Source organism: Mus musculus, chromosome 8, assembly GCF_000001635.26.
Source record: "Mus musculus strain C57BL/6J chromosome 8, GRCm38.p6 C57BL/6J".
Lineage (NCBI taxonomy): Eukaryota > Metazoa > Chordata > Mammalia > Rodentia > Muridae > Mus > Mus musculus.
Genome location: NC_000074.6, coordinates 12,782,145 through 12,807,973, shown reverse-complemented (window position 1 = coordinate 12,807,973; position 25,829 = coordinate 12,782,145). Strand labels below are relative to the sequence as shown.

General features: G+C 50.7%; 1 protein-coding gene across 12 annotated transcripts in view; it reads right to left on the bottom strand.

Annotated features, from left to right (window-relative positions):
* The window catches only part of Atp11a (ATPase, class VI, type 11A), a 111,713-nt gene that overhangs the window by 60,755 nt on the left and 25,129 nt on the right, over positions 1-25,829 (bottom strand). For all 12 annotated transcript variants that reach the window (NR_121603.1, XM_011242069.2, NM_001293668.1 and 9 more), the window contains one exon: positions 1,202-1,324. Coding sequence is in view for 11 of the 12 variants with exons in the window: in XM_011242069.2 (XP_011240371.1) it covers positions 1,202-1,324 (123 nt within the window). In the remaining variant the exon portion in view is untranslated. The remainder of the gene's footprint in view (positions 1-1,201; positions 1,325-25,829) is intronic.

The window sequence follows — 25,829 nt, the reverse complement described above, 5'->3', positions numbered from 1 at the left end:
TGTAAAAGCCTTCAGCCTCTCAAAGAGTTCAGTCAGGTTGCTCTGCTGTTCACAGGCATCTTGTACAGTCTGGATAGAATACACACACACACACACACACACACACACGCACACGCACACGCACACGCACACGCACACACACACACGCACGCGCACACACGCAAGCGCACACACAGTATCAGCAGATAGCGCATGGACACAGATATGGACACATAAAGCACGAGCACACATACATGGCCATGCACAGCATGAGCACATGTGTTCTTGTACACGCACACATGCACAGAGGCAGAAACATTCAGAGAGAGCTGAAGGAGGGTCAGTGCAGCCCGTGAGCACAGGGGCTGGGAGGGGTGCTTCCGGACAGGGTTTCTCTGTCCGTCTCTTCACTACCAAGCACTGTGTCACCTCAGGGGACACTCATGTGGTGGGCTTGCTTATGAGTATTTAACCTGCCTATGCTGTGCTTCTGGACAAAAGCTATTGTAAATATTTTAACTCTGATCTTAAAAAAAAAAAGACCTTGAGAAGCTAAGCTTTTGGGTCATAAAGTCTTCTCAACACTGCAGGGTTCTGTGGCATATGTGGCTCCTCCAGAGAGCTCTGTTTGACAAAACACCTGGATATAAATGACAGAGACCTCCTTCTTGAGAGCCTTATGTGACCTAAACAGACCCACCACACAAGTCTATCTCTCTGAATGTCTGGGTACGACTTATACATCTGTACCTGCGCCTGCCCCACAGCAAACACAGCACATACATGCCACACATGCAGTGCACACATAGCATAATACATACACATGGGATACAAACACATGTGTTTCATGTCTGTCTGTTCTGGGAAGCCATTGATCTTCACTCCCACCCTTCAGACATTCCCGCATCTCTCTAGGTACAGACTCCATCTCCACATCCTGCTGACAGGCCCCGCTGCCAGACACAGAGCCAGGCAATGTCAGGCGAGGGGCAGCAGTGAGTGAGGTGAGGCCCAAGAGGAGTGAAGGGGGTAAGCCCTTGTGAAGCACACCTGATACCCCTGTGAGTGGAGAGGGGCTGCCCGGCCCAGAACAGCAGTGCCAAGCACCACAGCTCCTGGGGGAGCAGAAGCTCCCTTGGGACAGCTGCACAGAAGCAGCAGAAGGGGCCGTCCCGGGGGCAGCCTTTCTCAGGCAGTAGCTCCGAGCAGATAGTGAGGCTACCTTGGAGGAGACGATTCTATTGTCGGGGTATCTCTGTGGAATGTAGGCCTCTGCACCCGGAGGGGGCTCCTTGTGTCCCACGTAGATGGTCCGACTGTCCACCCAGTTCTCTTCCCCTGCACACTGTGGGTAGAAGAACACAGTCAGCATGTGCCTGAAGCCTGGAGTGCTGATCTTCCCCACAACACCGTCAGGTTGAGACAGAGGCCGCCTGCTGATGTGGAGGTCCCAGTCCCGTCCTGCTCCATGCCCAAGTACATTCTGATGAGGGTCACATCAGGGGCTCCCAAATTCCCTACCATGGCCAGACCCATGACTGGCTGAGCCCTGTGGGTGAGACGGGGCTTCAGTTCTGTGGCAAATTTCCCAGGCAGACACTGACACACTGAGAGGCCATCTGTGCTCAGAGGGAGGCCCAAAGAACTCTGGGTGCTGGTAGAAACAGGATGAGGCAGGAAGATTGTGCATTTCAAATTGTAGAAAGGAACACAAAATATATGGTCAGGTGCTAGGCCCAGAAGACAGGAGGGCCTGGAAGGCACTCCCCTCCTGGGTGAGTTCAAGGCCAGTAGAGGTGGTGCCAGGCAGCCCAGCACCTGTGCATCTGCCCCATTACACTTCCTTCCTAGTTCTCTCTAGTCCTTCAGCATGAGCAGCCCTTCTGTTCAGGCACCTGCTTGCTGGGTCCATGAAGCCCTTCCCACTTGTCCCCCAGTGTGCTATGGTACAAGACGCATGCATGGCATACACTCTGCATCACCAGCTTTGGCTGTGCAGCAGTCGGAATAAAGAGCTCAAACTGCAGCCACACCCCCAGGAGCCAGGCAGAGTGAGTACCATTGCCACAGGAGCCAACTTCCAGCCCTGGTCAAAAGCAGCATGACCACTCCCGGAGCAGTGACTGGTTTCATCCCACAATGAGCCACGAAAGCATTCCCTCATCCCAACTACACCATACTCAGTGCCCTGAATCCTCTAAGGCACAGTGGTTGCCCAGCAGGCACTATCTTAGTCAGAACAAAGGCCCAGCAGCCCCTCCCAGTAAGAGATGATTTCATGCACAGCCTTTAGTCTCGTGGGAAGGCTGAGGGTAGGATGGTGAACAGTCTTGGTAAGGTCCACATATCCCATGACAGCTGGAGGGCTCCACTCCCTGCTCATGCTCTGACATAAGTTCTATAAACACCCGGAAAGAGAAGACACACAAATCCCTTCCAGTGCTTGGTGAAACTCCCAGAAACCTTCGCACTAAGCTTCAGGAGCAGCCATGAGTCCCTACTGAGAGGCTGAAGTCTGAAGCCACAGTAGGCCTCAGGGGCATCACTTAGAGGGGAACTAGCACCTTCTTGTCCACCCTCAGGAGGAGAGACGGCTTGGGTGGAAAACACCTGTGTGTGGAAGAGGAGCCCTGAAGAGAATCCCTGCAGCCACACATGCAGCCCCTCGGGAATCTCGCTCCTCCGAGCTGCTTTGAGGCTCTCAGATCATGCCTCCTAAAAAGGTCTCATTCCCAGACTTGGCTGTGCGTGCAGTTGGGACAGATGCACCAGGTTTAGTGGCTGGGAAAGGCTCAGCTGAGCTGTAGGAAGCTCTCTAGGAAAGGGTTAACCGCAGGGAAGCATGGGCCAAGACACTGAAGGCCAGGCTCTGTTCTCAGTGTGCTAACACAGGCAGTTAAATATTAATTCCTGCTCTTCCTGACCAAGGCCAGGAGTCGAGATGCTCCTAGGAATCACTTGACTGCCAGGGTTTTTAAAAATAAAACCCATAAGCACTTGTCTTTGACCGATGACAAATCGGGTGGCCCATCAGAGGCTCAGATCACAGCAAGAGTGTTAGTAGTCTTGTTCCTTGAGGGTACAAGACTGCTGTTGGGGCTGGGCCCTACCAGAGCAAATGGATACTTACTAGCAACAACTCAAGTCTAGACAAGCCACAGGACCTTGTTCACATGACTAATTAATAAAGTACTAAAAAGAATAGATCAATAAATCTGAGGCATGTGATGCAGACAGCACTTCCATGGATGAGCGAATCCGGGCTCCCTCATGTGTGGCATGGAGCAGACAGAGGGGACTAATAGGTTGGCAGGGAGGTGACAAGGTGGAAGGAAGACATTGACACAGATCACTGTGAAGCAGGCAGAGATCCTGGGAGAGGAGGCAGTAGCTGTGGATACAGTGCCTGAGCCCACAGAGGCCAGTGAGCACTTTAGGGGCCCAGCCCAGCCCAGCCCAGTGAGGAAGAGCTGGGAGCCACAGGCTGCCCGCAGCTGCTGAGGGAGCACATCCACTCACTGAGGGAACCCAGTGAGCACTGGTTAGCCTTAACTGCCTTTTCCCAGTACAGCAGAGGCAATGGGATGGGGTCCTGCCAAGATCTGACCACCATCACAGTTCCTAATGACAGTCTGCACCTTCACTCAAGATTGTGGAAGAGACATTATAAAACAACTCAAACACCGAACTCTGGAGTGTGGAAATAACCATCCAGGTTAGCATCTTTGACATATTGGTGCCAGATTAATTTTTAAGGAAAAAAAAATTAAAATACAGATTTTCCAAATTGTCATTTGTCATTGGTACCTCTTCACTGTGGGCAGTGGATGAAGAGGCAGAAGGCCACCGAACATGCCTAAGGGATAGACGCCCACTGTCTGTGGTCTAATCTTAATCATGTGACTCATGTGAAGCACAGAGAGGACCCTACTGGTGTAGCTCACACAAGGAGGACAGGGAGTGTTCCAGAATACACCAAAGACAAAGCCACTCTAACAGGAAGACATCATCCTGCCACCATTCAAAGAAACTGGAAGGGGTTTTTTAAAACACCTAAGTACAACGTGTCACCTCCCTTAGTCTCAGTTACATCCCGTCATCATGTTCCTGTGCCCCTCCACTCTGCAGCTTCAGCTGGGCCCAGCCCACACTCCATCCCTCGCAAACTCTCTGGGGTCCTCCTCCCACCTGAGCTGCAATATGTATCTCTGATAACTGTGGACGGGCCACACATCTTTGTCACACAGTCACATCAAAGACCAACGGCAGGCTGCTAGAGGTGTGCTGACCACCACACTCGGCGTGTTCTCCTAGAGAGCTCCATGGTCTGGGCAGGGGTTGAGCCCTTCAGGGGAAGCTTATCCACATCTGAGTCTCCACACAGACCATGGAAAGTTCCTTCTAGTGGGCCTGGTGAAGACTGGAGACTGGGTTTCCATCAGACTGAGCAGGCTCCCCCTGCTCAAACAAAGATGCAAGTGGAGCCCTAAAATCCACATCTAGTCAACACCTCAGTGAGTTCCTACGACTCGCTTTGTTTGAGGAGGCTGGACTTCTCATCCACCCCCGGCCTGCTGTGCGAGAGCACAAGCAGCACTTCCCGCTCTCTTGCTCGGCCTCAAGCCCGAGGTTACTCGGAACTGGAGTATTCCCAGCATCTGAGGGGCATCACTCAAGCAGGGCTGAAGAGGCTCCTTGACCACTCCTGTGCAGGCACAGGGCCCGTGCTTTACACACAAGCCTCTCTACACTCTTTCTCCGGAACAATCATGAGCAGCAGCCATCCTGACAGTGGGTGTGGAGCCCCTGGAACACCCACTAGCTTTGTCTCTTCTGGGAGGGAACCCCAGGCTGGAGGATGGCCTCTACTTCACTCCCAGGGCCAGGATCTGTAGGCAGACCTTGCGGACCACAAAGAGCACCTGTCCAGGGACAGTGATGGCCTTGGTACCACACAGGCCTCTGACAGACACACACCAGATTCATACCTTGCTATGACCACTGGGTAACTATGTCTGTGTGCACTTGTGCATATAGCCTGAGGTTGTGTCATCTCTCTCTCAACATAAGCAGTTTCTCAAAGCATCCCTTAGAGAAGTCAGCTTACCACAGGGTATGCTCTCTCCCAAGCCCAGAGATACTTGGGCTTCAGTATGAAGAGACTGATGAGAGAGAGAGAGCGAGCCAGTTATCATCAGTTATGAAAAGTAAAGGCAGGTCAAGGTCAAAGATGCTCAGTCAAATGGAAGTCACTTGAGAACCTGCCACTGGAGAACACTGGAACTGCCCGCACCCTGCTCATCACACAGAGCACTGCCTGAGGTCTACAACCCTCTGCATTCCTGGCTACTTCTCCCTTCTCCAGAGACAGTGAAGGTTCTGGGTCCTCTTCAAAGATGAGCAGGGAGATGTGCTGGCAAGCACAACTGCTACTAGCCCAGTTCCCCACTGCGCAGCCTACATGCAGCCTCAGTGAAGTGATAGCAGCACTTTAAGGTCTGGCAATGCAGCCAAGTCCACAAGAAGGGCTGTCTCAGCTCACTGTAAATCTCCTCAGTGTGCTCCTCCTCCTGAACCCCCACCTCCACACAGAGTCCTGTCCCGGGGGAAGCAAGCCCTGGACCCGACCAGGACAGAAGAGCTGTGGCAAGGGGAGCACAGAGCAGAGCGCAGGGGAAAGGTACCGCAGTCAGACTGGACCTGTGGCCCTCAGAGTCTAAGCAGCGCATACCCAAGGGAGCCAGGCAGGGCGGTATTTACACTGTAGGAGATGCAACAGGAAACACATGATGACATTCCAGGTACCGTCCCTGCAGGCAGCAGGGCAGCAAGCACATACAAGTGTCTCAGTGACCTGGAGCTCCAAGGAGGAAAACATTAGAATGTCCTTGCCAGCTGCTGGGCCCCCGAGCTCAGGCAGGCAAAGCTAGCCACAAAAGGCCAACAGGCACTGGCAAGAGACGCAAGCCAAAGGTGGGAACTCTGTGGGTCTGCTGACAGGAAGCAGGCAACATGCCCATGCGGGAATGCCTACCAGGGAGGAGTGGGCGTAGGAGGAAGAGTGAGAAAAAGGGTAAGTTCCCCCATGGAGATGAAAGGCTGTGAATTAGACTGCAGTTACAGCTGCATGATGAGGTGAATGCATACAAATCACTGAACTGCCCTCTTTAGACTGCTGGGTCTCTGGACAGCCGTTCCATCTCCACAAAGCCAGCCCACAGGGTCACCATGTTCTAAGTAGATGCAGCTGGATTCGAAGGGCTTCTGCTCCTCCCCACTTGCGTGGACACTATCTTTCTTCTACCACTCGGACGCCAGGCTTCCGAAAAGGCTGTCTTCTCTCAACTACGGCGGAAATCACCAACATTCTTTAGGTTTAAGTGGTCAGTAGTCTGCTTTTCAGCTACTCTGTTTTGGTTTTGCATTTCTGTGGGAGCTGACACATGTGAAGGTCCCTACCCTCAGAGGAGACTGCAGGGACGGGGTTACGTGTGGTTGTGAGCTGCCAGGAACTAAATTCGGGTCCTCTGCAAGAGTGCACCATTGAGCCATCCCTCTAGGCCTCCCCCTACCAGGACTAGTTGGCTTTTTATTTGTTTGTTTTATCTTCTGAGACAGAGTTTCTCTGTGTAGCCCTGGCTGGCCTCAGACTCAGACAGCCACCTACCTCTACCTCTGGAGTGCTGGGATTAAAGGTGGGCCAGCACCGCCAGGCCAACAGTTAGTTTTGAGGGAGGCATTTCAGTGAGTTCAGTGGGTGCCCAAGGAGATGCCTAAGTGGAGAGAGGAAGGGAGGCCAGCGGTGAGGGGGGTGGGTGGAAGGGCAGCAAAGATCCTTACACTGCCTTGCAAGCTGCACCAGGAGGAACAACACGCACAGGAACTGAAATCCAGCCAAAGACTAACCCAGTCACAAAGCCCATGTCTCCACAGCCCGCCTTCACTAGTCAGTCTCCAGCTGCCCTGTCCAGCTAGAGAAGTTAGCAAAGGGATGGGGTGTAGGAGGTATGGGGGGGGGCGTTAAATGATATACAGGAAGTCAATCTGGCCACTGTTAGTCATCTAATGGAAGCTTCGAATTTCAGCTGAAACAAACAAACCCACTAACCAAATTATACCATGGTGACAGGACAAACATGTTACTGAGCCCAATTCCTGATCGATTGACAGAGGCAGTTCCTCCTGAGGACAATGCTTAATTTTATAGGTATCCAATGGCAGTCTGCTGTGGCGTCTGCTTATAGCTGTAAATGGAAAACTCCCCTGTCCAGGAGCCCCAACACAGCATGCACTTAGGTCAGAGTGGTGTCCCGCCTGCGCCTGTCCCCTCACAGTCACATCCTGGGGTGAAGACCCTCCCCCCATGTGCCCTCGGTCTCCCAGAGTCCAGGTCAGTGCCTGTGAAAGCCTTTTTCTTCTCTAAGGGGAGAGGGGGCTCTTCACTCTGGGGTAGCAGGATGCCCTTAGGTACAGTAAGTACAAATGCAGCTCTCAGGAGGCCCAGTGCCCTGGCCCAGGATCTCCTCCCAGCCTCTCCTGTCTAGGCCTGTGGCCAAGGTCCAAGGTGCTCAGTGAGAGGAACCAAACAAGCCCACTCAAGGCCCAGCACTATCAGGGTGGGCTCCCTCTGCTTCTCTGTAGCTCTGCATTGTGGAAACACAGGAAACAGAAACCCCAAATCCACCCCACCACACTCATCAGCACCGACTTTCCTTCTGGCTATTTGCAAGGCTCATGGGGCATTTCTCTGCTATGAACATGGTTTCTAAACATAAAATCATTTAGATCAGAAAAGTATACTGACTGCTCACCTGATTTGGAAAATAGTCAATCTGAAAACCATTAAACACTCACTGCCCAAGCCATATCTTCCTGTACCCAGAACCAAAATAGAAATAGAAATTGTAGCCGCAAATGACTTTGGCTCGCTCTGGGTTTGCCTGACCCTGCACAGCAGAAGCAGCAGCCTGCACCGAGCTTCTGGGAGCTCTAGTGGTAGTGTCAGGGGTCAACGGGATGACAGAAGGAGCTACACAGAACGGCAAGCATGCTGGGATGGGAATGGTTTTTCAAGCAACAAGGCAGCTCCAGGGGAACTGCACTTGGCCAAGATAACCAACTGCCTCCTAAGATTGACACGGTGGACAACTGGAGGGCCTGACTGCTGCATGTGCAAACTGGCTGCAGCTTCCCTCTAGTCTTGGGTAGGAAGCTGGTGATTATGCAGGGAGTGGACAGGTTGCCCTGGGGTACAACGAAGCTTCCCACATTGGCCCCAAGTGACTCCTAAGAAAGCACTGACTGCTTAATCACGGCCTCTACACAAGCACAACAGAGCCTCCACCATTGCTAACTGAACCACAACAGAGCCCCCGTTATTGCTAACTGAACCATGATAGGGTCCCTGGCACTGCTGACTGAGAAAAGTTGACAGCAACTGCAGGCCTAGTGTCAGAAAATTGGGAGCTGTTTTAACCATGTATATAAATGAGTGTCTCTGGGCCACATGCCTGTAGTAAGCATGTTACTAATAGTATGTCCATATGACTGTGTCTCACAAACACTTGCTCTCCCCAACCTCATGGACACAGAGCCTCATTTGGCTCAGCTGCCTGCTGGGTGAGCAGGGAGAGGGCGCTAGAGGATGATGAGCTCTGGTCAGAGGTCAGAGCTGAGGCTGGGACTTTACCCTCTACGGTCAGGAGAGAGGCTGCATTGACACTGGCCAAAGGGGAAGGTTTTGGCGGTCATGATGCCTGATTATCTGTAGATAACATGGACGCTGGTTCTGTTACTTAGAGCCTGGGTCTCCAGCCTCGTGGCCTCTGTCCTCCTGGCCTCACAGCAGAGATGGATTGGAGCCTAGAAGACTAGTGCTGGCCGTGCCCTGGACCTATCCAATGCCTGCCAGGTATGGGTGGTGATGGAAAACCAAGGGCAAAGGAGGAGGTAGAAGGAAATGTTACCAACGTCCCCACATACAAACCTGCCCACGTACCAGTCAACACACTATACACAGATCTTCCTGTCCTTAGTAACGATGCAGCCAACAGGACTCGGCACAGAGAAATGGACCTAGTGTGTGGTCTGGTAGGAGATGCTGCTCTGAAAGCAGCAAACTTGGTCAGGTGTGAGACCCACACTCAAAGCCACAGCCACCTGTCCTGAATGGCCGGGCATGAGAACCAAGTCCTTCTGTATTTACCTCCCACAGCTGATTCCCTCCTCCTAGAGAGGAATGAGAGAGAAAGCTCAGCAAACATGTCCAAACTCAAACCCAGAAGCTCAGTGTGGGTACACATGGGAGCTTTAAAACACCGAAATTATATACCTTCCAATTGCACTGTGGGCATATTTACAAAACACTGGATATATAACTAATGAAGACAAGGGCAGGGCTGAGTCAGCGATTACAAAACAGTTATAGTGAAAATACACATGGCTGACAACACACAGTGACTGCTGACAGCTCAGCAATTACCAACAAAACCCTGAGAATCTGAAGCTCAGGCTCCACCTTGAGGACCACACTGTATTAGGACTGGGACCGAGCCTCAGCTTCGAGGGTTGCCACCATACAGGCCTGATGGCCACACCACGGGCTACAAGCCAGGTTGAGCAGACAGGAACTCTAAGCAGGTTCGTGCAGCCTCTATCACTGGCCCTGAGGCAACTCTGAGGAAAACTACATCTTAGGGTTGGCATAAAGATATATATAAAGGATGGAAAGGAAAGCAAACAATCCATACTCAGTGATGCCTTGGGAGGGAAAACTGCAAAGCATATGTGAGCACAGAAGGCGCTGCACAGGGAGCAAAGACCTAGAAGTTAAGTTAAGCAAGACTCTGGCTAACACCACCAACCTCCACAGCATGGTGATGACCTAGCATAGCCCAGGACCACCTCAGGCTATGTGCTCATGTCTGAGGGACACCAGCAAAGTGTTCCCTGTCCTGGCTCAGCTCTGCAGAGGAGCCTTGTCCCTTTCCAGAGCCAGTTCCCCACATCCTGGCACCCACACTTCTTCCTTCAGGTGGCATGTCACTGAGTTGGGTGCAGACAGTTCATACTCACATGTAGCCTGGAACATGGGAGACCAATGGTGGTACAACTACACTCTAGTGCAGAAGCCACAGACTAGTTAAGCAAACACACCTAAAAGCCTCTCCCAAGCCTCCATGATGAGACAGACGTGGTACTGTGCCACGTGCTCAGGTCGAGTCAGCTTAAGCCGAGACGCTTAAAAGTCACTCATGAGGCAAAGAGCTTCAAGGAAGCTCTCCTTCTGGAGTCTGGCGTTCCCTCTAACCCATACATTAATTTTCCATTCCCGCGTTAGTCTAGTGTATGGATCCATGTGCTCTCTTTCAGTATTTTCCTATTATAAGTACCTTTTAAGATTGAATTCTGACATAGCTAAAGCCTCAGTGTTCCAACAGTCCTAGATCGTCCTTGAGCAAGACTTTGGGCTTGGAATTCAGTACTGCCCCTGGTATTACACTATCTCTTTGAGTAAAAGTTAGGTCACTGCCCTTCACAGGAATCTACCATCACCAAGGAAGAAAGAAGTTTCAGACCGAAGGAGAAACCAGAATAGATACTTAGAACTATAACAGAGTTACATCTATACACATATTTACAATGGCCTAAGGGGAAGGTGGACTATACAATGGACTAAAATAGGAACTATGGCAAGGGCACGAAGCCCTTGACCCTGGCTTCTAAGATTAGTGAATCTTAGAGTTGTTATCAATGAATTCTATCCCAGGTGGTTCCCGTTAGACCTTTTGTGTTTGCATTCCTCTGTTTTATGAAAGATTCCGGTTACCCCATTTGTACCTTGCGAATATGTCACCCAACTTCCTTATTGTCTTCTGCATAAAAAGTCTGATGCTTGATTTGAAAAATACATTCAGATTCCACATGACCTCTCCTGTGTGCATCTGTTTGTCACTCATCCGACGCTTTGCCCACCCGCGACTAGAGACCCGTTCCACGCAGACAAAGGGGCCCAGAGGGTCTGCAGCAGTACTGACAGACAGGGGAGACAGAGCTCAGGAAGGAAAGAGAGCAGCCAAGGAGAGACTGCACTCGGCGCACCAACCATTAGACACCAGGCTGCCAAGTGGACAGTGGTCTGCATGTAAGAACCAAGGAATACAAAGCACCCCTAGCAGTCTTTATGTTGATAGCATGGTATAGAAGTAGTTAGGGCATGTCACAATTCATCTACATTTACTGCATCTGTAACTGTGATATGAGAACACTCACATAGCAGGTAAGGCTGGTGACAGTTCACTCAACAGGGAAGATGTCTACAGCTCCAAAGGTCCTGCATAGATACCATGGCTGTGGTGGGCTAACTGGACTTTCTGGACTCTCTAAAAGATAAGCAGTTACATATCTTCCCCCATAGGACCCCCACCCACCCACCGCTGCCTTGATGCATCCTCTGTGTTATGGTTCGCAGACAGCATACCTTTGTTTCTCAGAGGAAACTTGCCGCACATGTTCTGCTCCCTCTGTCTCATCTGCCCACAGACATCAGACTCGAGGCTCAGTGCACTGAAGTGGGAAGCCAGGAGGAAAAGGTCTGTGTGATGTCCCCTCCCACTTCCACAGAGCATCCTTATCAGAGAGAAACTGAAGAATACAGTCCCAAGTCTCTGACCTAAGGCATACCCATACCCATACATGTGTGGCAATGGTTCAGACAACATCCCTTTCCCTTTGCATGCTGTCCTGGGTTGGTAGGTGGGTGGGGAGCTGGTAAAAGAGGTCCCCATGACAACAGTATTCTCCCTTTAAGGAGACAGGAGGTACTCCTCAGGGTAAAGAGACAGCTGTGCCTACCACTACCTTCCCAAGGATCTCATCATCAGAAATGCCCTCCAGTGCCCACAAACGTAACAGTGCATCTCTAAAGTAACAGTGCATCTCTAAAGTAACACTGTATCTCTAAAGTAACACTGTATCTCTAAAGTAACAGTGTATCTCTAAAGTAACACTGTATCTCTAAAGTAACTAACAGTGTATCTCTAAAGTAACAGTGCATCTCTAAAGTAACAGTGTATCTCTAAAGTAACAGTGCATCTCTAAAGTAACACTGTATCTCTAAAGTAACACTGTATCTCTAAAGTAACAGTGTATCTCTAAAGTAACACTGTATCTCTAAAGTAACTAACAGTGTATCTCTAAAGTAACAGTGCATCTCTAAAGTAACAGTGTATCTCTAAAGTAACAGTGCATCTCTAAAGTAACAGTGTATCTCTAAAGTAACAGTGCATCTCTAAAGTAACAGTGTATCTCTAAAGTAACAGTGTATCTCCAAAGTACTCTCATGCCTGAGGTGCACTGTTGGGTTAGCTGAGGCAGGGGCATTCACGCCTACTAGTGAACATGGTAACCACTGCTCCTGAGCGGTGAAGCTCAGCACCAAGAAAGGAAAGGTTACACTCAGGCCTCCATGCTCTCTTAGCTGGCTGGAATCTGGCAGCACCCATGTAAGCTGGCCAACTGGATCTGCTCTGAAGTAAGTGTGTGTTTCAGTCAGAATGAGAGGTTTTCACACTCCAAGACCATTCACCATGAAAATATGACAAAATGTTTGTTTACCATGAAAGTATGGCTAAACATCTCTTCCTGTGTTTGAAGTTCACTTAAGAAATGCCAGCACTTTCCTCTTCTTCTCAGGACTATTTCTTAATCTTGATGCGGTCATAGAAGCACACTTGAGGTATGTCAATCAAACAAGGAACAGGCCAAATGACTTGCATGGAGGGTGATGAAAGGGGATGGGGAGAAAGGTACCGCCTAGTGAGCCTGCAGTTCTGGGAACAACCACAGATGAGACTCTGTGGCACCCTGGTGCTCACTCTCTCCCAAGCAGCCCACTCCCCCAGGAGTACCATCCTGGAGTCGGTCCTGCTTATGTGGCTCCATGGCTACCTCTTTGCCAGGTGGGGTTCAGGCCAGTGGGAGGAGCAGACAAGTCAGACATACTTATAGGGCAGGAACACTCACACCATGAACAGACCTCTTCTATTCAGTGGCTTCCTCCCTCAAGAAGCAGGAGACTACAGGAAGGCAAATGTGTCCATGGCTTCCACAGAAACCTTCTCTGCTGAAGGGGAGGGGGCATCTGGGTCAAGACTTGCTCAGTGCATAACCAGATGAGGCAATGACAGACTTCTTCCTTCCAAAGAAGGTCCTGGATGTCAGCTCCACCTAGGTCTTAGCTGATGCTTTCCCTCAGTGCAGATGAGGCTACCTGGTCAGGGTACCCACAAAACTTGGAGGAACTGTCCTCCTGGGAGACCTAAGGCCCACACATCCAGAACACATGTAACAGCAAGGGGAAGGGCCACGCCTCCGCAGTAAGGCAACACCAGACACACAGGCACTCACTCCTCATTGCTGCCCTCTGCCATAGCCTATGTGTGAGAAGACAGCAGGAGGGCCTACCTCACAGAGAAGGTCAGAGAACAGAGCCACAGGCCCGCAGCCACCTCCCTCCCTCAGAGGTTAAAGAATATCAGTCCACATGGTGACATTCATTACCTTGCAACCAGAAACCAGCAACTATCACACTGGAGGCCCAGAGTGAACAAGGAACGCAGCTGAGGATGTCCTTGCCTGTGGAGGGTGGAGATGGAAGAGGCTGGAGCCACTGGGTAGAGGTCAGCCAGAGAACCACAAGATCGGGGCTAAGCTGGGCTCAACAGATGAGCTATCCCTTACCTCCTCCCATCATACAGGCGGCAGGCCAACTCTTCAGCAAAACACTGCCCACAGGGTACAGCTGATTCAGTTAGGGTTGTCAGTGGTCAAGAATGGGGTCAGTGGAGGGGGACACCCAGAGAGCCTAGTCCGTGCTAAGCACTCTTTAGGGTACACTCTGCACTGACACAGCAGGAATCATCTGTGGTCTGAGATGCCTTCTAGCTCTAGGCCTCAGGTCCTGACAGTCTCCTAGCTGGGGCCCCTGTGTCATGGGTGGCACCTGTGGGGCCAGCTTCTCATTTTCTCTGATCCCTGTGGCTTTGTCAGGCTCCTAAACATATCACCTATGACCAGCTTCCCCTCTCCCCTTCTGAGTAGACTCTGTGGCTTCCACTCTCACCTGCCACTGGGGAGCAGCTGCCTCATCTGAAGGACAAACAGGAGCTGGGAGTACAGATGGGTGGACACCTAGGGAAACATCCAGGCTAGGTGAGCACTGCATGCAAACACTCCTGGGACCTTGCCTTAGGCAGCCTTCAACACGGACCTGTGGGTGCTCCCATCTCCCATGTACCTCAGACAGACAGAAACAGGAAGCCAGGCTCCTCCCGGGTGAAGACTGCTGTACATGTTGTACATGTTGGGATGGGCTGTGGTATACCCTGCTGCCAGGCTGTTAGGCATATTCTGAGGACAGTAGCTCAGTGTCACACCCTAGCAGGGTTCTTTCCTAGGCCTTGGTAACTCTCGACAAGACCCAACAGCCACACCAGAACTGGGAACCATATGCCTGCTACAGCAGTGTCCCTGGGAACATAGTGTGCATGAAACCCAGCTGAAATGGACTTCTGCTTTATGTGTGACTTCAGTTACCAGCTCAGGACAACTCTAGCACAGATGATTCTCGGTACATCAGCTGACCCTAACACCATGAGATGCCAAATGTCCCAGTCCTGCCATTTAAATGCCAACTGCCCTGATGCCCAAGGCACCCTGAGCATCAGAGCTCCCACATCAGGGCAGGGCTGCCCTGGCTCTGAGGATAGCCCACAAGGAGAAGGTGAGCAGCCCCTGCTGGGCGGCTCTGCTGACTAGCACGCCCCATTGTTCCTTCCAGGATCCCATAAGGAACAGACGCAAGTGCACTGAGGAAATGGTTGTGGGTCACTCTGGAGTCTTCCTGTGAGTCGTCCTCAGAGGCCTCAGGACGTGCAGGCCTCCACCCAGGGAAGAGGGTAAGTAGTTATGAGGGATGGAGATACACCTCAACAGAGTTTGGAAGGCAGCTGGGTCTATGAGGCTGTTTCCATGGAAACAGGCAAGCATGGATAATACAACTGGTTAACCCTACTGAAATGGCTGAGAGGGGTTTTAGGTAAGGCAGAGAATGTACCCACAGTACCAAGTACATCCCGCTGCATCTCTCTCCTGACATTTCTAGTAATGGGGCTTCCACGCTGGCAGCTCCTGGCCTGGGAATCCTGCTCGCCACCATGGCACAGGGATCTATCAGGGATCCATCTGAATTAGAGTCCACCTTTCACTACAGAGAAGGTAGGGCTGGAGGGGCCTAGGGATTTGGGACGCATCAGTATTTCAGCAGAAACAAGAATTTCCCCAGAACTTAGCTGTTGGTCCAGCTGGAAGGGCTTTCAGCATTGCTGGACACCTGTTCCTGAAGGCGTGGCAGGCAAGCCTGTTTCTCAGACTCCTTACAGCTGAGGGCGACCTCTGTCCCGAGTAACCAAGGTAAAGAGTCCCAAGATTTTTCTAGGATGTTTTGTTTTATTCTGTCAATACCTTTTGAGAATGCAAGGCTATCTGGGCCTGGTGATGGACACCTTTCACCTCAGGAGTCTCAGAGGCAGGAGGATGAAAAGTTGGGCTGTGTGAGTTGAAGGCTTGCCTGGGCAACTTACTTTGTCTCAAATTAGAAGAAGAAAAAAAAGCAGGCTGGGAATGCTCAGGGTAGGGCATTTTCTTAGTGTATGTAAGCCCGGGTTCAATCTCTACAACTGAAGGGAGGGAGGGAGAAGGGAGGGAGAACTGATTGCTACAGGTTTAAAATGGACTAAACTGACAGTTGCTTCCCCAAGAGGTGAGTGGCCCTCACTTGCTACCTTAGCCTGAGCTGTATGCAGCACACAGACCAGCTTTACCCTTAGGAGCCCTGTCCCCCCCCCCCTCCCGGCATGTCCCCCCATGGCAGGGATATTTGCTGCTCCAGAGGACATGGCAGAGGCACCAGACCAGGGGCAGGGAAGTGAGAGCTCTCTAACAAGTCTCTGGTCTTCTCAACCTCAGGGACAGGAAGAAAGCTGGTCCCGGGGAGGCTGCAGGCCCCAGGGTCTGAGCTGCATCAGCCTTTAGGAAGGCTCTTCCACACACTGCATCCTGCTGGAGCACAATGAACAAACGTGCGTGTTACAGCTCCGTCTAGCCATTCCCTTGCACACAGCTGTAGCTGGAGGTCACTGTTTGAGTGATGGAGACAAGAACACATGAATTAAGACAAGAAGGACCGTTTCTGGCTAGTGTGACATCCACAAGATGTCTGACAGTTTCTCCAACAGGCTTGAAGCCTCTGAGTAGATGGAGGTGGGCTCTCCAGCACCTGCCAAAAAGGGCAGATTAGCCCCATGGTATTGCGTTACACAGCAGCCTTGGGGAAGGTCCAGCAGCGGCTGCCTTGAGGCTAGCCTCTCAGAGCAGAGTACCCAACCTCAGATACTATATTTCAACTCGGGTGCTCACTTCCCAACTTCAGGGATGGTGGGAAAACACCGCCCAAAGGTCCAGCATCTGCACCCAAGAATCCAAACCGTGTGCCAGGCAACAGTCCTGTCAGAGAGCATATACTGGCTGACTGCATGTGGTCTGATCCAGGGCCGTGGGAGGTCATGCACTTCAACACACGGAAGGAGAGAGAACCCCTAGGAGAGGAGGCTGAGCATTCAGTGAAGGAACCTAGACAGCAAGAGGAAGATGAGGACAAACGGACTGCCACATCTGCCAGGGTGGCACGGTCAAATACGAAAAGGAAAGGCTTAGGCCTACTCACAAACCCAGTGTTTGAAGTAATACATTACACGTCCTTGGCGAAGAAAAAAATCGCCAAGGGACAAGCTCCCACTCCTCCTCCCTGGCAGAGCACAAATGCTAACACCATCTGGGGACTTGTTTTGTTTTGGGTACTATTGGGGATGCTAGAAAGGGGGTCTCATTATGCAGACGAGGCTGTCTTCAAACCCACAATTCTTCTAAGTCTCTGAGAGCTCAGATTATAGGCCTGTGCCTCAACTGCCTTGATTATGCGTTCTGAGGACTGCCAGGACTGGCCAGCGAGATGGCTTAGTGGGTAAAGCAGCTGCAGCCAAGCCTGATGACCTGAGTTCAATCTCCCAAGCGGTAGACGGGAAGTAGCTTCTGCAAGATGTCCTCTGACTTCCACAAGCCTACACATAATAAATAATCAAATAAAAAAATTACAGCGCTGGAGAGATGGCTTAGCGGTTAAGAGCACTGACTGCTCTTCCAGAGGTCCTGAGTTCAATTCCCAGCAATGACATGGTGGCTCACAACCATCTGTAATGGGATCCAGTGCCCTCTTCTGGTGTTTCTTGAAGTCAGTGTCAGTGTACTCACATATATACAATAATAAATCTTTTAAAAAGAATTACAACACAGCAAATGGAGCTGCTGTCCCTGGTCTCTCTGTTTATACTTTCACCCTGTCCCACAAAGCTCAGCCATCCTATAGTCTGAGCATGCCTCACCATACTGTTCTGTCTGTCTACAGCTGGGCTGGAGTGTCGACACTCTTGTTCACCCATGTGGCCTCATCTCTGTGCATGCTGGTATGCTGTCAACAATTATTACATTTATACCAACAGGAAGGAGATAACAGCTTCTCTGCATTGATAAACACGCAGGGCCATTCCTTTCAATCAGTGTCCAGTACTGCATAGCAGCAACAGATGACTTGTTTGCACAGCCCTAATAGCTCTATCCATGTCTTCTCTCCGTCCCCATTTGCACAGTGCTATGTAGAGAGGCTTCTAGGCTTCACTAGCTAACAGATGCAGGCTAGTAGCTTTAGGCATGGTGAGTGACATTCTGTACACGCCTCCATGCAGGGCCAGAAGGCCTAGCCCCCACACTCACATGACACTTGCCACTGTTATTCTCTGGCCCCATAGCAAGCCTCACTGTTGTCCTGTCTGACCAGCTCTTACTACTGTGGGCATCCTACCATTCATTGACATTTTGTACACATGTGTTCACATGTAAACACATGTTTGGATGCACCTGGAGGTCCAGAATATATTTTTTGAAATAGTCTCTCTGACCCTAGGGAGCCTGCCTATTCGGCTATCCTGGCTGGCCAGCGTGCCCGGGGCCCTGTGTGTCTCTGCCGACACAGAGCTGGGGATACAGGCATCCTGCAGCCGGGTTTGTTCAGTGGGTCTCTCAGGTCCTCTCCCTTGTACGGCAGGCACTTTCCCAGTGGAGCTATCTTCTTTCCTTTGCTTTTTCTGTTTGGTTGCCCTTTTCTCAGGGGGTGTAGAAGGTTCTTTACAGTTTACTGGAAGCCAGGTACTGCAATAAGGACAGCACTTTAGTGTCTGGTGGCTCACTGGAGGTTCACATTTGATGACTTGGAATTACCGAGGTTTCAGAAAACACGTCTGATATCTTCACAGTTCTAAAGGGAGAATGATCAACTTCTCGTTCTCGGAAGATATGGACTTAGAGATTGTCTGGCCGGTTGACTGCCTGAACTCATCAATGAGGGACCCTGTGGTAAGCTGAAGTGACCTACTAAAAATGGGGTTTGGATCTGGATCCTTAATCAGAGCTGCAAGGGTCAGACACCCCTCCCATGTGACAAGACTAAGAGACTGAACCAAACTAGAAGAGAGAAGGTTTCACAGCCTCAATCACAGGAAACTATCCACAACAGGATGCTATCTGCTACACTCTTCATTTTCCTCCAGGGACTGTGCCAGCAAGGCATGCAAGACAGGCTCCTACACAGAACATGGTGGAAGGTCACCCTATGACCCGAAAGCACTCACAAAGGCTGAAGACCAAGCTGTCAGGAGTCCCCTGGCTGCTGTAGCTTCCTGTGCCATATGACTCTAGAAAATCAGACCTAGAGCAGGCCACCAAATCCAGCTGTGGCCACATTCACTGGGTACAAACAAGCTGTTCTGAGTCCCACACCCTGTAGAATGAACAAATTCAAGTTAACTCTGGGAAAATTGCCTCTTGTTTTTCGCAGGCCACCATATTTCAAACCTCAGTTGGAATTTTATCAAACTAGGGTCAAAGCAATAATTTATTGGCAGTGCTGACTCAAAAGGGCATGGGCTGCAGACTCTGAGCAGGAGACAACAATCCAGCTCCATGCAAGCCGGATATAACATCTGGTCGGGTTTGTGTTGAGACAAAACCCTTCATCCAGGCACGTCCAGAGGCAGACCCACGACACCGATCGGCCAACTGGCTGACCAGGCTGTGCTGATGGCTTGAAGAGCTTGTTACGCTAACACAATGCTGCGCAACTGGACCTCATTTCAGAACTGACCTCCTTTTATCTGGCTGGAAAAAACAAATCTACGTAATTATAAAACAAAAACAAAACCACAGTGAAAAGCTTAGAAAAACTACTGCAGACCTTCCAGATGATCAGGAAAGCCCTCTAACAGAACAAATGAAAGTGTCTGTCTGTCTCCATTTTCCCTTTTCTAAAAGTAACACACAGAGCTGCTTATGATGGTGAAGACTTCACTTCTGATTTCAATGAAACTCAGCGCAGGGGAGAGGCCGGAACCAGCCCACTGCTGCCCCTGTGCGTGAGGGCCACACTAGGATCACACATAGATGTCTGCTAGAGTTGTGCAGAGGCTCACAACAGCGTTCCTGGGCTCAGAATCATAGGCGGCACCAACAACAGTGTACCACTGTCCTCCATGGATGGTGACTGCCCCACAGTGACAACCAAAGTCTGCAGATGCAGGTCCAGTGTCTTGGGGATGGGAGGGATGGGGCAGAGTTGCTCCCAGTTGAAAATTCTCTGCCTTGGAGAAAGATGGATTCAAGTTTAAATGACTGTACCTGAGGAATCAGATGGCACTGCAGGGGTGGGGGCATTGCAGGGGTCGGGGCATTGCAAGGGTGGTAGTGCTATGTGTGGGTACTTCAAGGGTGGACTGGTTTGGGGTTGCTGCTGCAGGGTGTGGGAAGAGTGGGGTACTATGGGTCATGGGTGTACTGGAGGTTGGGAAGAGTGATGCTGCAGAGTGTGGGTCCTTATACTGATGGACCTGAGTTCCTGCAGGTCTGAATATAGTGTTGGAAGAGGACTCCACAGCTCACAGCCACACTAATGGCTATGAAGAACAATATGTATGTTATGTTTGAAGAATGAAGAGATAATGGAGGCTTGCTCCTTTGTTAGGCATGGAAATGGTGCAGCTTAGAAAAACAGTTATCAACCGGGGGGGGGGGGCAGAGTAGCTCAATAATGCTCACTGCTGAGTTCTCCTTTCGCAACAACTGCAGGAAGCAGAAGCACGAAGACGCCTGCAGACCTGAGCACACAGAGTCCAGTGGGAGGGTCCCACATCATCAGCCACACAGAGGGAGGATCCCACATCATCAGCCACACAGAGGGAGGGTCCCACATCAGCCAGCCATACAGAGGGAGGGTCCCACATCAGCCAGCCATACAGAGGGAGGGAGGACGCTTGCTCGCTCACCCGCTTGCTTGAGCATGAATCCTGCCGACCCCATGCTGACTGAAACCAGCCAAAACCATAGAAACAGAACTGTCTGCAAAAGCACTCGGGTTATTTCTAAGTCCAGAACAGGCAAGTTCAGAGGTGAAGCTCAGATCAGAGGTTACCAGGGCTGAAGGAAGCTGCCAATGTGTTTACAATGACCAACCTGTGAGCTTGGGAAGCTAAGCCCACGGATGTGCTGAATGCAGGGCACAACATGGAGTAGGAGTGGGCATGCCACTCCCGTTTCTGATTCCCAGGCAGGTCCACAGACACCCACGCTTCTCAGCACGTCCTTTGGAACCGTGTGACACCTCTGAACACTCAGCCCAGGAGGGAGCTGAGGTAGCCCTTCTGAGTCCTGTCCCAGCCTCAGAGGAAAGTTGCAGACCCCTGTGCCGAGGCTCCTCTCTCCCGCCCGGCCGCCCGGCCGCCCGCCTCTCTGGGCCATCTGTCTGTTCTCCCAGCACTGAGCTTCCCTCTCAGCTCTCCTGGGAAGTTCACCTGTGAGCAGAGCCTGAGCCAGCCCCTTCCAGAACAAAGTCTTACGTTCTGCCTTAGGAAGGAAGCAGGCATGGTGCACCTCTCCATCCCTGAGCACCACCACCATCCTCACAGAAAGGATGCACTTGGCAGCTCTCACTTACTGGGCTGGCAAACCTCAGAGCCACCCCAGTGTTTTACATCACATGAATTTTTACATTTTAGTTCCAAATGTAATCTATAAAACTAAACATTGTGGGGCCAATTTCCTCTCCGACTGCTGCATCTGAATCCCTGTGTGCTTGTAGGATGTGACACTGTTGCAAAGAGCCTCTCTGTGCCCAGTGTCCCAAGGTACCACACGGCACTGTGCTCCCATCCCTTATGTAAGATGCTCCTTCATTCAGCCTACACACGTCGCCTCGAAGAAGCTGACAGTAGAGGTGACGGTGGGCACTGCCAGCAGCCAGCAGTCATTATGAGCAGCCCTCTGGCTGCCAGGGCGGGGTCGGCCTGGCTCATGTAGGAATGTGTACAGTGCGCTCACTGCACTTCAGGTACGTCAGGTGAGACGCTGAACTGAATGAAAGCCGAGCCACACAGGTCACACTTGTTCAGCTTCAGTCAGAACCTGATGGGCACCCTGGTGCTTGCTTCTGGAGACACTGCCCAGGCAATGCGGAAAGAGTGACACCAGGCTGTGGAGGCACATGCTATGTGGATGTGAATGAGTGTGTTACAAAGAGCAGGGATTTGATGGCATCCCCCAAAGCAGAAGCTGCAACAGAGGCTAGCGACAGGGTTAGGCAGCATGAGCTCCTACCCGGCCCTGATGAGCTTTGCTCTTGACATACCTTTCTCATTATTCATCTGGATAATTTAATTTTCATGATGGGCTTAGGACTCCTGCAAATGTGGCAGCTGGCTGTGTGTTTAGTACAATGGCATGTCTGTAAGAAAGGCCCAAAACAATAGGGCCAAGCAACTATGGGCGGAAGCTTCCCAGATCAAAGCCACTCCTTACTGGGATGGTTCTCTCAGGTGCTATCACTGGAGGAGTGCTCTCAACGCAACAGGTAGAGAGTGCTGGTCCAGCTCCGAAAGGGAACCTGAGACTTTTCCTGATTCAGATCAATTCTCCTTTTCAGGTTTTGGAAAATTCAGCTCAAGATGGGAAAGCATCAAAGAGCAGGAGCCTAGCTTTGTCTGAGCACGCCTCCCCTCCCCCTGTTCACAGATGCCTGAGCAGCACACTAAGACAGCACTGCACTCACTCAGAAACACTCAAATGCCAGCCAAGCACACCAGGTGCCCTGTACCTTGTTTATTCGCCAAAGGACGGCTCCTGCATCTGTCACACGTGCAGAGCACAGGGGACACACAGCAGTTTTGTCCTATCTTACTCCCTGCCCCCACTTTATGATGAACAGGAGCTCCGGGACACCGTGGGCTTCCAACGTTTCAAACATTTTTGGTCTCAACTTTGCATCCTCTATCCAAGTAAACATCAGGCACTCACTTGGTGTGCAGTTTCCCGTGTGGCAGGTGCTCACCTGCTGTGGAGTAAATTCACACAAAGCTAAGCTTTACAATGCGGGTGTTGAGTGGGTAGGATGGCTCAGCAGGTAAAAACACCTGCTGCCAAGCCTGGCAACCTGAGTTCATTTCCCAAGACTCAGGTGGTGGAAAGAGAGGGCAAGCTCTGACTGCTACACACATCTGTGGATGTGTGCCCACACGCACACATGCCTCACTAACACAAACATAAAAAGAAATCAAACATTAGCACATTTTAAATTTTTATATTTTATATTTTATGTTTTAGATGTATTTATTTTATAAGTATGTGCACCATATGCATGCCTGGTACCCAAGGGGGCCAGAAGGGAGCACTAGTCCCCTGGAATCAGAATTAGAGATGGTTTGCCCATGTGCCATGTGGGTGTTAGGAACTGTTCCCAGGTCCTTGGCTACAATGACAAGTGCTCTTAATCACCGAGCAGTCTCTCCAGCTTACAATATTTTTTAATAAAATAAAATGTGTTATTTTCTGAAGCATCCAATTAGCATGTAATGAACTAGGCCAGCAAACTGCTTAATGTACTGCTGTTAAACCTGGCCATTAGTAAATTTTTAATTTTCACTTTTCCATTATGAGAGGACTGGGCTACCATCAGATAAATGTCCTCGCCTGTCACTCCATCCCATGACTGCAGAAGAAACCTCAGAGAAGTCAGTTCTCAATCACTACTAGTTTGGAGAAGTCTTTTCACCCTCTGGAAAGCCCCACTCTACTCTCTTCAGGCTGGGAATAGCCCCAGACCACTTCCCTCTAGGCTCTCAACGTCAGTGGGATATAGTAGTGGAGCAGCTGCAACAGGTCACTGTGCAATGCCAGGCTTATGCCTGGGAGTGGAAATCAAAGTCCTAAGTCGGTAGATGATACTTGAACACAAATGCAAATGGCTCAAGGAAGGCTCAGACACATGCCAGGGGAGGGTCCATGCAGGAAGGCTCAGACACACACCATTGGAGGGGTCCATGCACGCTCCTTCGATAGCCAGGTGACATCTTTACTCCTTAATAAGCCCATGTGCTTCATGTAGCTCTTGTTCAAGTGTTTTCCTTCCACACCCTAATGACAAGGCTCTTTGGTAAGACTCAGAAGACTGTCAGGTCCATGAGCCCAAGTCTAATACCAGAATCTTCCAAAGAAGGCTGCTGTATGACATTATCAGCATGCTCTTGGGAAGGGGCCATAGTCACACTTCCTGAAGGCAATGGCTTGAAGACTTGTAGCCGAGAACAGGCAGATGGTCTTAAAGAACCCAGGCAAGGCCTTGCAGCATAAACTTGTGTACCAGCACTGGGAAAGCTGGGGCAGAAGGATTATCATGAGTTCAAGGTCAACAACCTGGTATACAGAAGGAGTTCCTTTTTGCTCCCCAGCACAGTACCCATCTTCACAGAAACCAACGTCCCTGCCTCCCTCCCTCCACTATGTCTAGCATCAGACTTGAGTTTTCCTTTCTGATTTTGTGTATCTCCTTTGCCTATTTTTATCTCTAGAGCTTTTAATGAAAACATTGCAACTCCCCGCAAATATTCAGTAACTCTTTGGGCAGCACTAGGTACATTTTATGAGTACACTGTTAATCTAAGGAATAGTTCTTCAATAGTGAAAGGCTTTCAAACTAAATGTCAAAAATAGCACAAAAGCTTTCTTAAAAAATAAGAAAGGGCCTGGCCAGGGCATCACACTGGAGGGTGGGATAGGATAGGAAGGGATGGGATGCCATTCACAGTGCCCAGTTGATGCCGCTCTCAACCCGGAGCCCACACTCTCACTGGATAGGACTCACAGAAGTACCAGAGGCCTCTGTAAGAGCAAAAGGTGCTTGGGTGGCATGGATCACAGTCACTGGGGTGATGCAGCTATGGTCCCCTCAGGGGACCGGTCATGTAGGTCTTCACAGCCATGAGCACCTGTATATCCTACCAGCCATTCACTGAGCAGTCTGTGTGTTGGCAATCCTGATAAGTCTGCAATAAGGACCTTGTGCATCCAGCAGCATGGAAGGTCAACGTGTCCAACCCCAGTTTACTCTGGAGCGTCCTCCAGTGTGTGTGTGTGTGTGTGTGTGTGTGTGTGTGTGTGAAGCTTTAATGATAGCAAGCCCGAAGGTGTAGGCCTACACATTGTACCCAACAGCATGACGTCATGTAGCAGGCACGGTGTACCTGTGAAACCCAGGTCCTGCTCTTCTCTTTCCTGTGGATGAAGGACATGCTCAGTTCCACAAAGAAGGATGGTTGGTGGGAAGGGATGGAAAGTCCATTGGAGGCACATCTGCCAGCAGTGAGCTAGACCTGAAAAGGAAGAGGAAGGAGGGGCCAGGGGCCTGGAGCCAGGCAAGGTGCTGGCAGGAAACCAACAAGCATAATGGGCTGCTGCCATATCCTAAGAAAGATGCTGGGCCAGAGAGAGGAGAGAGGAGTCCCCTCCGTCTGCTGCAGAGTGGATAAGAAGCTCTCAGCCAGCCAGTGTGCTGCAGCGGAGAGAGGAGTGGGTCAGGAGTGGGTCAATCAGTCCTTCTGTGTGGCGTCTGGTCTCTGCTGGAGCCCTGCCCCCTTCTAGGTACTAACCATCACTAAAACACCACAGGAAAGGAGTTTTGTTTACTATTATTAAAGTTAAATAATAATTTTATAGTAATTACCTATAAACTTACATCTCTGTGTGGGGAAAATAGCAACACGACATTTAGATAACAAATACTGATGTGGTATTGACCCAGCCAATGCCAGTGGCAAGCAGGGAAGAGCAAATGTTTGACACTGTAGTCGGTTACTCCTCACGACTGTGGGCAAATGCTGTACAGTTATCACCATCACTCACGACTGTGGTCAACTGTATAGTTATCACCTCTGATAATGAACGGTGACACAGGTGACTCACAGATTGTTATAACAATCATCACTCTGAACTTACAAAGAGGCTGAGCAATACTTGACCTGTCTCCCAAGCTCACAGAGGGGAGAGCCCAAGCTTGCAGGCACTGTCATGGCTTCAGCAAGATGTTGGTGGCCACCACCTTAACCGTCTGCCAGGGTCTCCAGCATACTTGACAGATTCGGTGGCCAGTGTGACCCAATGGAATAACCCAGCCTACTACTAACAGGGCACATGATGAGGTCAGCCACCCTGATAACCCAGGGTTATGTTAGGCTTGGTGGATTTTTATAGCAATCTTTGAGTCACCTGTGTTACCTTTCATATGAGAGGGGCGTGTGACTCTGGGAAGTATGTCAGCACACGCAGTGGCTGTAAAGGACTCTTTCCCTTCCTCATGAAGCCTA